At 42.5% G+C, this 14,565-nt stretch overlaps 1 protein-coding gene across 2 annotated transcripts in view; it reads left to right on the forward strand.

Annotated features, from left to right (window-relative positions):
* The first annotated feature begins 6,924 nt into the window (after positions 1 to 6,924).
* Positions 6,925 to 14,565, forward strand: part of FEZ2 (fasciculation and elongation protein zeta 2) — a 45,409-nt gene continuing 37,768 nt past the window's right edge. For both annotated transcript variants that reach the window (XM_012808819.2, XM_023516644.1), the window contains exons 1-2: positions 6,925 to 7,228; positions 12,057 to 12,165. In XM_012808819.2, the coding sequence (XP_012664273.1) occupies positions 6,975 to 7,228; positions 12,057 to 12,165 (363 nt within the window). In that variant the 5' untranslated portion in view covers positions 6,925 to 6,974. The remainder of the gene's footprint in view (positions 7,229 to 12,056; positions 12,166 to 14,565) is intronic.

Here is a 14,565-nt window from a genome sequence, read left to right on the forward strand (position 1 = left end):
GGTGAGACTGGGGAGAGGAGACTCCAGGCATCTCGGGCTTGTGGGCTCTGCCCAGAAACATCCCTTTAGGGATGCAGGGAGATAGTGAGAGACTTCTGGACCCAGGAGGAGGACAAAAGCAGCGGAGAACTGGCAAGTGGTTGCGTTGGTTCGGTCTGAGGCCGAGGCTGCCGCAGCTGTAACTACAACAGCAGTGACATTGCAAACAGGGAAGTCCTTCCCTGTGGGCTGTTTTGTTTTTTTGGACTTAGGCACTCGGTTGAACTACCTTGGGAGAACTTGGGTGAGATGCGGGTGACTTTAAGCATTGTCCATGGTCTGGGACTGAGCCACTGGGGGTGAATGAAGGTAATATTATTGGGCTGTAGGCCAGGTGCACCGCCATTATGGGAGAACTGCCCCTGCAGGCTCCACCCTCTGGGTCCCAGAGCTAGGATCAGGCTGGGAGACCTTGGACGAGTGATCTAGTGACTGAGCAGACCAAAGGCCAGGACTGAGAAGCTGGGGAAGAGAGGAGATTTCAGTGTTTGGCAGCAGCAAGGCTGCCTTGCAGCCTTGGCCTTCAGGGGCATAGAGTCAGACCAGTTTGGGCACACTGGATAAGCAGGCAGCCACTTCAGGAGAGATTCCCAGCAACAAGTGCTTTCCTGGGAAAACTTCTGCTTAGCCAATACCAGAAAGAAATCCCAGTTGGAGTGGTGAGTAAGCCATCGCGAAGCTGTGTAGAAAGACAAAGTTCACGGGGCCTGAGATGACTGTACCAGAAGACCAAAGCCAAATTGGCATCAAGAAAAAATCCATCCCCATGCCAGCGCCCACAAGACTCATGATTCAATAGAACTTAGGAGCCACATACACACCAGGGACGGTGTAGTGAGCACGCACGTGGGCTTCCCTGAGGGGCTACGAGGGAAGCCTGTCTGTCCAGCTAATTCTGCTCTCTCTGTCTATTCACAACACAGCAGCCACTGTGATCCTATCAGATCATGTTATTCCTTTGCACAAACCATCCTGTGGCTTTCCCATCTCAGTTGGAATAAATCCCAGATCCTCCACGGCCTTCTCTAACCTCACCTTCAGCCACTCTTCCCCTTGTGTATCTTCGCCAGGGACACTGGTTGGCTTTCTATTCTAGACACATTCTCTTCTCAGGGCCGTTGACCAAGCTAGTCCCTTTGCTTAGAAGATTTTTCTATTAAATCTTAATATGACTCACTCCTCTACTCTCTTTGGGTCATTATTCCCATGTGTCATTCTCAATGAAAATTTCCCAGTCACCTTATCTAAAACATTGAGTGATAGATACCCTAAAAGCCCTGATTTCACCACTATACACGTAGCAAAATTGTACTTGTGCCTTATAAATGCATACAACTTTTAAAAAATGAATAAAATGGAAAAAAAGAAAAACTTACAACTTTTAAAAATTACAATGTTACATGTGAAATAGACACATCTACCCTTAGTCTCACCTCATCCTGGCCTTACCTACAATGAAGTTTTCCTTCTCTAAAGATAGCAAAGCAAATTTTAACATCTCTGACTGTCAGAACACAGGAGGGAGAAAACGATGAAAACCAAAGTCCTGAGGAAAAAAACTCCAGAGGAGTTTTTAATTCTTTAATTAAAAACTTTAATTTTGATGCTCATTCTCCTAACTACCACCATCAGTGCAAATTTTGTGAGGTTCCTGTGGCTGATTTGGGGGAATGCTGCTGCGTGGCATGGTCCCCTTGTCCTAATGCTTGATACTCCAAAAATGTGGGCCGAAATACTCTTCTAAAAAATTGATACTACTAAGTATAATAGAAACAGAAAATAATATACAGGGTGGCCATAAAGTTGGTGTGCAATTTTAAATTGCACACTATTCTAAATTGCATATAAACTTTATGGCCACCCTATATATATACCAGCATTAAATGTTCAGCCAGATCAGACAAAGTGTAATCACTCAGGCTCTTTATTTCTGTTCAGTCGCACAGGCCTCTGAATTGTCTGTGTCAATCTCTCCCCACAAGCCTTTGGGGCCTCTGTGGATGTCACCTGTTCTCTAGATGTGCCCTGTTACTGCAGTGCCATCTCCTTACAGTCTGTCATCGTGCTTCTTGTAACTTTTTCTGCTTTTTGTTGTTGTTGTTTTTCACCTCCCCCCATTCACTGGGAAGTGGATTTAGTTGGTGTCTTGAGACCTTTAGTCTGTTGTTCTCTTTTCTTCATTTGTTTTTCCTGCATGGGCCGGAGTGAGATTTCTTATCTCTATTGATTTTTTTTTTCTTTTCAAATTAGTGCTTTACATGCTTCTCTGAAACTCAATGCCACCAGTGACGATAGTTTATTTTACAAATTCTGTATTGCTTTCCAGGGGAGTTAATTTATATAATTATAGTATAAAATACAGATTGGATCAAGAGGCAAAAGTAGGAGTGATGATGATAAGTTATGGCAGATAAATAACTCTTGTCGGTGGTTGTTCCCCTTTATTTTCTGGAGCCTGGCATTTGATTACCCAGAACACAACTAGGCATGTCCTTGGCAGTGTCTTCCCTATCTACCTATTTTGGTCCTTTGTAAGGGTGCGGCCACGGCCAGTCACCTTGATTCTTTCTCTTGGAACCTCCATTGCTTCTGCTCAGGGTGGTTCTGCAGAGTTGAGACTCTGATTTGATTATTAAAATGGAAGATGGGGCTGCTCACTGAAGATGTATCCCTACCAAACTTGAACAGCTGGAATTAAATTATCTTTTAAAATAAAGGCTAGATAGTGGTTTTCAATCACTCAAAAATTTCTTTCTTTTTTTTTTTTCTGTAGAAAATGGGAAGAAGCTACCTTTTCCCATTTCGTGAGCAAGCAACCATTCTTAAATTCTTGAGTCAATATATAGATTTCTAAATTCTTTTAACTTTTGTTTTATCAGCTCATGTTTTTCTCTAGTTATGAATAAATTTAGCAATTAGCTTAGTTTTTCTCAAGGAATTTCCATTTATGTGCCTGCTCATTATCTTACTATTGCTTTAGTATGCCTCTAACCTGTGCTAAATATGATACTTTAATAACTAGATATTTTCTGGCCTTGTATTCAGTAGTTAATTTATTCTTTTTGCAGGTTTTTTTTTTTTCTCTTTTTTTGAGATGTAGTTTCACTCTGTTGCCCTGAGTATAGAGCCATGGCATTATAGCTCACAGCAACCTCAAACTCTTGGGTTTAAGCCATCTTCCTGAGTGGCTGAGACTACAAGCACCCAACACAATGCCCAGCTACTTTTTTTTTTTTTTTTCAGTAGACATGGGATCTTGGTCTTCCTCAGGTTGGTCTTGAACTCTTGAGCTCAAGCAATCCACCTGCCTTGGTTTTCCAGAGTACTGGGATTACAGGAGTAATCCTGTTGTAAAAATGTGGGCCACCAGGTCTGGCCTGCAGTTCTTATATTTTTCTGACTCATTATACCCTTAGGTGGTGCTATGGTTTGAATGTATCCCCCAAAGTTTATGTGTTGAAAACTACATCCCCAATGCAACAGTGTTGAAAGGTGGGATTTATAAGAAGTGATTAGGTCATGAAGGTATAGCCCTCTTGAATGGATTAACAGCATTATCTCATGACTGTGTTAATTATGGCAGGAGCACATTACTGATAAAAGGATGCTTTGGCTTCCTTTTCTCTTCTGTTCCCTCACTCTTGTGTCCTGCCTTTAGATCAAGAGATGACAGGGCATGAAAGCCCTCACCAGATGGCTTGATAATGCCAGCACCTTGAATATGGACTTGCCCACTCCAGAACTATGAGAAATAAATTTATTTTTGATATAAATTACTCAGTCTCTAGCATTCTGTTATAGTAACACAAATAGACTAAGATAGGTGGTCTATATTAAGTAATATTCTTTTCCAATTTTTGTTATGTAAATTTCCCCTGTAATATACTATATATATTGCAAAATTTAAATATATTGTCAAACTAGAGAAGTAACCCTTTCCATCTTAAATGATTAATTTGAACATAATATTCAAGTCCTATGAAGCTCTCTTGAAAAGTTACTCAGTATTTCCTTTCTATTGCAAATTTGAATCAAGTGCTGAAAGTTACTGCTACAGGCCAATTGTTCTTCACATATGGAGTGAGCCATCATGTTTACACATGTTCATTCTAATATGGCCTCAAGGAGTTGGTGGGAAATTAAAGATCCAAAATAAATAGATTTGGACTTCAGTAGAATTAGATTATGTGAGATAAAATGAAGTGAAAAAGAAGCCTTTGGCTAGTGATGGACTGATCTAGACAAGTGGAGCTGTCAGGAAGCCTGCGGTTTTGCCAGATTTTTGGCAGCGCAGGAAGCTAGAATTTGGGTTATGGGTAGGAGAGTTGCTGGAGAATGAGCTGAGGTTGCTGTCAGTAAATATTAACTGAACGGGCTTAGGAAATAGTGACTTGGAGCTGGATTCTCCGTTAAAAAAAAAAAGTATGGATCAAGTACCTAAGGGAACTATAGGAAAGGGTAGGCCACAACCTGGGTGGAATCTGACCTCCTACAGGATGCCCTGGGAGATTGTGGAGCAACCTGAAGTCCCCAGGTGCCACGTGAGAAGAGTGGTATGTGGGAGGCATTGAAAAGAAACATTGCTATTTTATGATTTTGCCTGGTTACAAACACTTCACCCAGCACTAAAACGATCTTCTGCTGTTACTCTTTTGTGTATACAGTAACTATTTAAAAATCAATAAAAATACCCATTAACATTTTAATTCCACCCTGTAGTTTCTAATCTCATTGCTCTGTCCCCATAAAGTGGCAAAACTATAGATAAATACAGTGTTTTCTCACAGACCCATCTCCTTGGGGCATTTTTGTAGCTTGTGCTGAGTGGCAAGGTTACTTAGGGTGTGCGAACATCAATTGAGTGAGAAAAGTGATTTTAATCTTGTTTTCTCAATGGGTTATTCAAAATATCTAGAGTGACAACAAGTAATTTGCACTTAATTAAAAGTAAAAAGCATCCTGTGTGGGAACTTTGACTGAAATAAAGTTCTGAGACCATCGAAGATGATCCAGTGGCAATTTGTTTAAAAAGTTAGGAAACATTGGATAGTGCTACATTTGGGTCCTGTGAGTAAGTCATTTTCATCTTCACTCATATATACGTATACCATACAGATAAATTGTGATGTGAGTCAAGAAATTTTTTTTTCATTAGCTATGTACATCGTTTGGAGGGTCTGAGTCAACTGAATAGTTTTCTTGTAACTTTATGTGTGTAGTCAACTACTTAGAGAAAAACAGCTCTTTGAAACCTGTAGAGCATCACTTGTGAGTCATGTTCACATGGGTGAAATATCTGCTGAGTCAGAATGTTATCTCATGAATCTAAAGTTACTAACCGTGGACTAATTAGTAATAACTCTTGGCTAAGAAGAGCTCAACATCCATCCCTTTTATGATTTCAAGGAACATTTTTCTTGAAATTTATGATGAACAGTTTCTTAAACTCAGTCACAGAAGCATTTTGTTTAACATGGGACAAATCGCCAAAGTGAAACACAACATTTATTGAAATAGTAAACAAGACAATTTTGGTATTGACATGTATTCTTAAAGATGAGTTTCCATGCTTTCAAAAGGTGGACAAAAGTTACTGGCAAAAATGTTAATTCTATTATTATAGTAACTTCAGAAATTACAGTAATGCTATTTCTATTATTATGGTAACATATTTTTCAAACTAAGAGCTCATCTTTCATTACCTCTGTGCCCCCTTCTAAGTGAAGTATTTGACTCCAGTCCAAAGATAATGCTTTTGACAACTCCTGAGAATTTATGCCTCTGCAAATTCACATTTTCTTATCTTGATACAGTAGAACCTCTGTCAGTTGACCCAGAGGTCAACAAACTGGTCAACATATGGAGGTGGTCAGCATAAGGAACTTCAGTTCAGGTGGTGCATGTCCGGTCTATGAAAATTAGGTCAGCTTAAGGAGGTGGTCAATATAGAGAGGTGCTCAACTATGAAGGCTCTACTGTGTTTACTGCCTCCCATTGTTTTTATTGTGGTAAAATACACATAACAAAAAATTGCTGTTGTAACCATTTTTAAGTGTACAGTTCTGTGGCATTAAGTACTTTCATATTGTTATGCAATCACCACCACTATCCATCTTCAGAACTCTATCATTTCACAAACTAAAACTCTATATCCATTAAACCCCAACTTCCCATTCCAGTGTGTTGTCTTTCATTCATTCACTTTGCATTTATTAAGCGCGTGCTGTCAGGTGCTGCTTCGTATTGGGAATATCAAAGTGACTGGACATGGCCCCTCTCAAGTAGGGCGCGCGTAGGATGGGAGGTAAGGTGTAAATGATTTCCTGTTAGTCTTATCGCTCCAACTACATTGTCAGCCTTTTGTAGGGTGCACTCACGTATTAGTTATACAACATACACATGGGAGATGTACTGTCAGGCATTGTTCTAAGTGCTTTGCAAATATTGACTGATACAATTATTCGTCTTTTTACGTTCTACAGAATGTAGCATGTGCTTTCACGTGGGAGACAGAAAATATTTGTGGAATGAATTTCGGTACACTTAAACATTTTCCAGTGACTCGCAAAGTTACAAAAGGAGCAGGCTACCCTGGGGAAAAGACTTCCAGCAGAATCTGACACTAGGTGGCAGGTTTAAAGAAGTTCTTTAGCCACATTTAGGCCAGGTTTCTAGTAAGGGAAGCCAAGAGGAAAGTTATTCCTAAGTGATAGTGAATATAGGAAGTGAATCAACGCAGTTAAGGTCTTCCTCTCTAAGCGCACCCACGGTCAACTTCACGCAAAGTTAGGAAAAGGAAAGACAGACCCCAGGCCAGAGGGCCTGGGACAGTCCGCAGGCCCGCGGGCAGGGGGCGTGGCTTCGGAAGGGGCGGGGCCCGGCGCGGGGCGGGGCCGGCCCGGCCGGGGCGGGGCGCGCGGCTGCACTGGGCGGCGATGGCGGCGGACGGGGACTGGCAGGATTTCTATGAGTTCCAGGAGCCGGCCCAGAGCCTCCAGGACCAGGACAACTGTAACGCGAGCCCCGAGGCCGAGGCCGGGGCGGGCGGGGGCGGCGACGGCTTCCGGGCGCTGGCCTGCAGCTTGGAGGAGAAGCTCAGCCTGTGTTTCCGCCCCTCGGGTCCGAGCGCCGAGCCCCCGCGGGCGGCGGTGCGGCCCATCACCGAGCGCAGCCTCCTTCAGGGGGACGAGTGAGTGCGGGCCCTGGCCGGGAGCGGGCGGGAGCCTTCCCTGTCCCTCGCCCCGCCCGTCGGCCCCAGTCGGCAGCCCCGGGGGACTCCGGTCGCAGGCTCCTCCTGCACCCTCCTTCCGCCTCCCTGGACGCGGCAGTCCCGCCCTTCCCCGCTTTTCCACCCCCTCCTCCGGGCAGTCGGTCTCTGCGCGCTCCGCGGTTTAAATCCCCTGCGTAAGCTTCCTTAAACCTCCGCCGCTGCCCCCACCCCCACCCCTCGTCGTCGTCTCCTTCCTGGAAACCAAACCCTCTTTGAGTTTAGGTTGGAATCTCCAGTGCAGAGCTCGCAGTTAGAGACGGTACCTCCTGGCGCACGTGTGTTGTCTTTCATTCATTCACTTCGCATTTATTAAGCGCGTGCTGTCAGGTGCTGCTTCGTACTGGGAATGTCAAAGTGACTGGACATGGCCCCTCTCAAGTAGGGCACACGTAGGATGGGAGGTAGATTTGTAAACAAAGTATTTATATATGTCTAATAAGTGCTCCTATATGTGCCAAATATGAGAGATTATTAATAGAGTATCTCTAGACTTCCTAGGGAAAGATATGTGCAAACTGAATCCTCAAAGATGAGTGGGAGTTTGCCTGGCAGGTGCAGAGAGGTCTAGCAGGTCGATGATATAGCCCGTGCAAGGGTGCCAACGTGCAAGGCAGCATTTATGGCACGGGACTGTGTGGTCTGAGAGTGCCAGCCATCAGAGACGCAAACAGGAAAGGCTGTGGTTGTTCATGTCCACTGGTGGACAGACCAGTGCATAAACAAGTAATAATTACAGAGTCACCTAAGTGCAATGATAGGAAAGCCACAGAGATTAGGAGAGCTGGAGGAAGGGAAGCACACAGTTCTCCAAGGCACTTCTTAAACTACCTTGAACACGAGTTACATCATTTTGTAAAATAAAGGTTGTAGTAATATACCCTGGTTTTACCCCAAAAGATGGTGAAAGGAATGATGAGAGTGAGGGGACTTGAGCATGCTGTGTGTGCAAGGGGAGAGGAGACCCTGGAGAGGCTGAACGTAAAATGAACGGAGTAATACTGAGGACTTGGAAAGGGATAGGTTCTCAGGGGACTGATGGGATGCAGAGACTAGGGCAGCAAAGGATTCTTCTTGAGAGATAGAGAAGGAGCCATGGTCGTAGAAAAGAGCCTCAGCCTGGGGTTGCCTTTCCTCTGTGAATCAGATTTACTGGGAATAAGGTAGGAAGCTTGACAAGAGGAGCTTGGAAATGGGGGCCTGTAAATATGACTGAGCAGCGGGGCAGGCAGGACTGTGTTTAGAGACTAGCTCTTTTTATTGGTTCTTCTGTACAGTGTTCTGCCCAGGTGCAGAGGAGGGAAAGGTTTATAATCTGATTTTATTACATATACACAAATGCACGCAGTCAGTAGCAAAAGATGACATTTTTGAAAGTCTCCTCCTAAAGAGTAAGTTTGTGTGTATTTAAGCTCACATACTATGAATCACTAAAACTCAGGACACATTCTGAATTTAAAAATTAATATGTATTTATTGTGTATTTGGATATGTCAAGCATAACTTTGCTGGGTGTGGTGGTGCATGCCTGTAGTCCCAGTTACTTGGGAAGCTGAGGCAGGAGGATTGTTTGAACTCAGTTGTTTGAAAGCAGCCTGGGCAACATAGTGAGACCCAGTCTTTAATGAAACACACCAGGCAAGCCACGCCTGGAAGGCTGAGGCGGGGGATCCCTTGAGCCAGTGAGCTATAATTATGGAGAACAAGTCCCCATCTTTTAAAAAAACAAACAAACAAAATGACTTATTTAAAACATATTAATGGATTTTACCTAGATAGTTAAGGGTTCCTGCTTATGTTTTACTTGGACTGTCTGGAAAGTAGTTTATTTTAGCCTTTGTGTAAACAGTTTGTTTTTCTTGATAATGGTTTTCAGTAGATGATGTGTTGGTGGTAATGCATATCTCTTGATTTGAGAATGCCTAAGAAATCTCCTTTTCTCTTCTCAGGAACTGGAGCTGGTGACCACTGTCACTGTCCCGTCTCTGTTGCATAAATATGCTTGCTGTTGCTTGGTAGGATCCATTCCTGCTCCTTTCACTAAGACAGCTGAGAACTTTTTAACGCAGATATTGCTTTGCCTTAGGGCACTCTGACTTCTCTGAGCCTGAGTTTTGGTTTTGGTTAAATATGGATTGTACTTAGGTTTTACTTTAGAAGGGTATTATGCAGGATTTACTGGTGGCAGGACTTTGCACTCCTTACAAAAGAGCTGTCCTGCCAGTCATTTATGACTCGTTGTAATACTGTGTGATAAAGATGCAGGCAGTTCATGTGTCTTGACTAGAGAATTCTAGAAATCTTTCAGTAAACTTGGCCCTATGCTCTTGCAACTATAATTGTTCTGATGGTGGTGAGATGGAGGACTGTTAATTAATATTTATTTTCTTGGGAGATCAAAGTCACCTGCAGTTACTTCTTGGTGATATATTCCACTCCACTTGTCCTTGTCTGATAGCCTTATCAAAGAAAGGAGCAAACAAGTGGACAAAACAGACTCCCCAAAGGCTGGCCTCTTCTTCACCTTCCAGAATATCCTACTCGAGTCCCTGACCAAGATTAGGTATATAGTCGGTTATTCAGTGTGGGAGAACCACCATAATTGATCACCTCCCTTCATTGATCACCTCCTAAAGTTGACCTAATTTTCATAAACCAGATGTGCACCACATATTCTTTATGTTGACTACCGCTGTATGTTGATCAGTTTGTTATAGACCCTTGGGTGCTCAACTTTCAGAGGTTCTACTGTATTTGGAATTTTTTTTTTTGAGACGGAGTCTCATTCTATTGCCCAGGCTAGAGTGCCGTGGTGTCAGCCTTGCTCACAGCAATCTTGAACTCCTGGGCTCAAACAATCCTCCTGCCTCAGCCTCTCGAGTAGTGGGAACTACAGGTACCCGCCACAACACCCAGCTCATTTTTCTACTGTTAGTCTCGCTCTTACTCAGGCTAGTCTAGAACTCCTGAGCTCAAGCAGTCCTCCTGCCTTGGCCTCCTGGAGTGCTAGGATTACAGGCATGGGCCACCATGCCCAGCCTATTTTAAAATTTTTTACCCATGAAAATATGGGGCAGAAGCCCAGTGAGGTTAGTGGTCCATAGAGATGGAATCAGAGATAGCCTCTGATTCAGCCTCACTGGCAATAGAGGAGATAGGCTTTCAGCAGAGAGGAGAATAGGAGTGATCCATGCATATGGGAGGTTTGCTGGGCAAACAACCCAGTTTTCCACAGCTTTTGGGTTCACATTTTCATTGACGCTAATGCACAGTTTAAAGCCAAACACCATTTGGGATGTTTTGCTTTTGGCAGTTGCAGTCCAATTGCTTCTCTAGCACCAAATCATTCATTAAATCAAGTATGTTGCATTTCTGTTTTTAAACTTTCATTCTTTTGTTTATGCCCCTACTAGGATTGTTTTTCCATCCTAGCGGCTTACACTATTGGAAAGAAAGGCTACCCAGTCATTGGTTTATTCATGATTAAATACTTGTTACACATTTTTGGATTCTTTTCTTTATGACACTATTATAATAAGTAGCTCATGTATATGACGTGTTTAACTTTATTTACCCCCATTCAATTTTATCTTTTCAGTATCTCTGAACTCTTACTTCTTCATAAAGTGTCATGTTTTATTGTGGTCATTATTACTTTGGTGCTGCGACCTGAATTTTAGACATGGAATTGGTGTCTGCTTCTTTTCTCTGGTGTGGTTAGAAATTTTCCTCAGTACCTCTCATTTGAAATAATACTTTGAACCGCAAATGTTTGCTGCTTGTCTAAGCTTCTCATTTTACAGAGGGGCAGCTGATACCTGGAGAGGGTAAGGAACTTGGCTAAAGACATGTTGCTTGAGGCAGAATGGAGATAAGAGTTGGTTTCCTCAGTCTTGGTCAGTGCCCTTCTATCTTATCTTCCTGCCTCCCCTGTGAGATAATCAGGTGGGGTAACTGCGCTGCATATCACTTGGGTGCACTCTGTGAGCTCCCTCTCTTCCCCCTTTCATTTTATTCAGGGGTGGGGAACCCGTGGCCTTAAGGAAACTTGTAGCCTTCCGGAGATCCTTAAGTGTGGTCTTTTCACTGAATCCACATTTTACAGAACAAATCCTTTCATTAGAAGGGGTGCAGCAGGGAAAGATGGAGCTTTTCTTGCCTCCTTTGGTGCTTAAAAAAGAATGATCAGAAGGCGGCAGATTCCTCATCCCTGCCCGGCCTCTTATATTTGAGAGTGAATCTTTTCTCCAGAAAGGATAACCAACATTTGCCTATTCACTTTTTGAAATGGTCTATGTGTTTCAAATTTACAGAAGAAAAATCAGTGTAATGCTCAGGGTATTTTCTACCTGGGTGGCCCTGGAAACATTGCCTAACCTCGCTGTGCTTCCATGGCCTCATCTGTAACACGGAGATACAATGGTTCCTTTGAGGACTAAATGAGTTAATAATATATGTAAACTGCTTAGAACAATGCCCAGGACCTAGTACAGTGAAGTGTTAGCTGCTGAGGTTGGCAGACTTTTCTATACCACTTCACTCTCCCTTAGGACTTCTTGTCAGCCCCATTATAGAATTTTCACTTCTTATTTAGGAGACTCTGCTTTGTTGATGTTTTTCTGAGAAACACTGGTGCCTTCTATTTTGTTTTTTGCTTTAATAGTTGGTGCTCTATAATCCCTGAGTATTTGTTAACAGAAAGACATGTAACATGTGAACTTTCCCTGACGGTAGTTTTCTTCTTTTTGAGGATTTGGAATGCCCTGACAGATAATTATGGAAATGTGATGCCTGTAGACTGGAAGTCATCGCATACCAGGACCTTGCATTTGCTTACTCTGAACCTCTCAGAGAAAGGGGTAAGTTGGGAATTGAACTGATAGTTCTGAGTACCTGAAGCTGATAATGGAACGAAAACAGTAGCATTTCTGTTTAACACCGGTTCTTATTGCCAAACTTGCAGCCCCTGGAGTGGCTCTCTCTTGCCATCTTGGCTCCACATCCTTGCTGGCATGTTCCTTCAGTTCTTCCCTAGCACACACTGACTTTGTACATTTAGATAAATTTCCATCACAATTTTGATGCCCTGAGAACACTCAGTAAGGATGCTAGCCTTTGATTTAATATTTTGAGGATACTGGAATATCAACATGGAGTTAACTTCTTAATGAGTGTAGTGAGCTGCTGGGCATGACGTATCAGAGGATTACTCTTGTGAATATTGGGGGATCTTTAAAAGGCATTGCAGTTCTTGGCTTTTTAGGCAGCTTGACTAACTTGTCATGTCTGGGGCTCCTGTGTGCTTGTTGGTTTTATAAAGGGAAGATGCCTTGAGTAAGAAGTGTGAGCACTGGTGGTAGGACAGTGAGGGGGCCAGAAAAAGGCAGAGAATTACTTGAGGTAGAGTATCACAGCTTTGCTTAAAACTGATGAGAAACATAGAGAAATATAGCCAACTTATGTAAGTTTCAGGGCCAGAATGTTCAAGTTCCTCATCAAATAACACTGTAAGCTCAGGCCAGGTCTCCTGGCACGCTCGGCACTTCCTTAAGTGTGAGTGTGTGAATTTTGGGAGCATACTGCAGTAGAGCTGGCAGTACTTTAATGGTATTGTTAATGTTTTGCGAAAGTGATTTTCTTAAATATGTGATCCAGAAAAGCCTGCTGCTAATATTTTTAGTGAAATGTAGACTTCTGACTATATTTCCCAGTGTTGAGTAGCTATAGAAATCTTACCATTTGTTGCAGTCGTTAACCCCATTAAGCTTTGCAGACTGACCCGGTGGCCATTTAGTGAAAAGGAATACAACGAAATATTTTCTTTTTTTAATTATTTTATTTTATTATTATTTTTTTTTACGAAGTATTTTCTGTTCCGTCTTCTGTTTATTTTGGTCCTAGCTATCATTTTGGGCTTAATTCAAGTTTCCCTTCCTCTCTGAAGCTTCCTATTACTGTTTTAGCCTTTGCTGATCTCAGGGAATTATACAATTTTAGAGTTGGAAGGGGCTTTAAAGGACACTTAATCCAGCCTTTCACTTGGGGGGAATCCCCACCTCCAGCATCTGACAGATGGTCATTTAGCTGTGGCCTCAATCCCTGCACGGAAGGAAAACATGCTCCTCTCTGTGGGAATTGATGGTACTTGTGAGGATGTGATCTGTTAAAGAACTTGTTATCTGAACCGCCGAATTTAACCCCCCTGTCTCCTGGGCGCTCGTCCCTGCAGTACTTTGTCCACGGCTCTGTAAAATCACTACCGCATTCCCCTCTTAATCCCATGTTTCTCAATCTGTCATTAGATTGTAACTTTCCAGCAGGTATCTCTGTATTCGCTGTAACCGCTGCTCTGCTTGGCACAGAGTGAGTACCGAGATAACCTGTTTGTTGAAGGAATGAGTAACTAACCTTGTCAGTAACCCTGGAAGGTCAGAGATCATGATGGAAAATTCTCTTTTGTTAAATTCTCTACATTATTTTAGATCGTGCTGAATCCACAAAAGCCAGTCTATGAGTACATTTTTTTAAGTATTGAAAAAATAGCATAGAAGAGTTTCTTTCACAGTTTCAAGGAGACACTAATCCAGTTTTTCAGTTTCATTGATTAAAATGTATGATTGGGAACCATACAACAATGGAAATAATACAAATAGAAAACCAATACAGTATAACACCTATGTACATAGCATTTATATGGCTATTGGGCATTGTAAATAATTTCAGTATGATTTAAAGCTGATGGGAGGGTGTGTGCAGGTTATATATGGAAAGACTGCCCTGTTTTACTCATCCATAAGAGCCTTGAGCAACTGTGGATTTGGAGCAGTCCCCCGTGCATCCTGACGCATAACTGTACTTCTTATCTTATTCTTAGATTGCATCTTGGGAAGTAATTCACTTTTGCTGCCTTTTAAGTGTTTTTAATGCCAAGTAATGGTCTAGCCAAGGTAGAAATTAATGATGACTCAGAGTTGGTGCTGGTAGGGATACTAAAAGCCTTACCTGGACACACACAGGTTAAAGCACACCAGTGACCACCCATCTGTGGTCTATCCATCTGTTGTGACGGGACAGTTCTGTTCAGGTGATGAATAGAATTGACCTTAGAACTCTGTTCCTCAGGGAGGAGGATTAGCACACACAGAGTTCCAAAGAACAAATGGGTGACAGGGACTATGTAAGAAGCAATCCTGTCATTCTGTTATATAGTATATAATTAAATTTCCTTAACCTGGAAAAGTTATTGTATTTGCCTTTGC

Source organism: Otolemur garnettii, unplaced genomic scaffold (assembly GCF_000181295.1).
Source record: "Otolemur garnettii isolate 467f Iridium unplaced genomic scaffold, OtoGar3 scaffold00095, whole genome shotgun sequence".
NCBI classification, from domain to species: domain Eukaryota; kingdom Metazoa; phylum Chordata; class Mammalia; order Primates; family Galagidae; genus Otolemur; species Otolemur garnettii.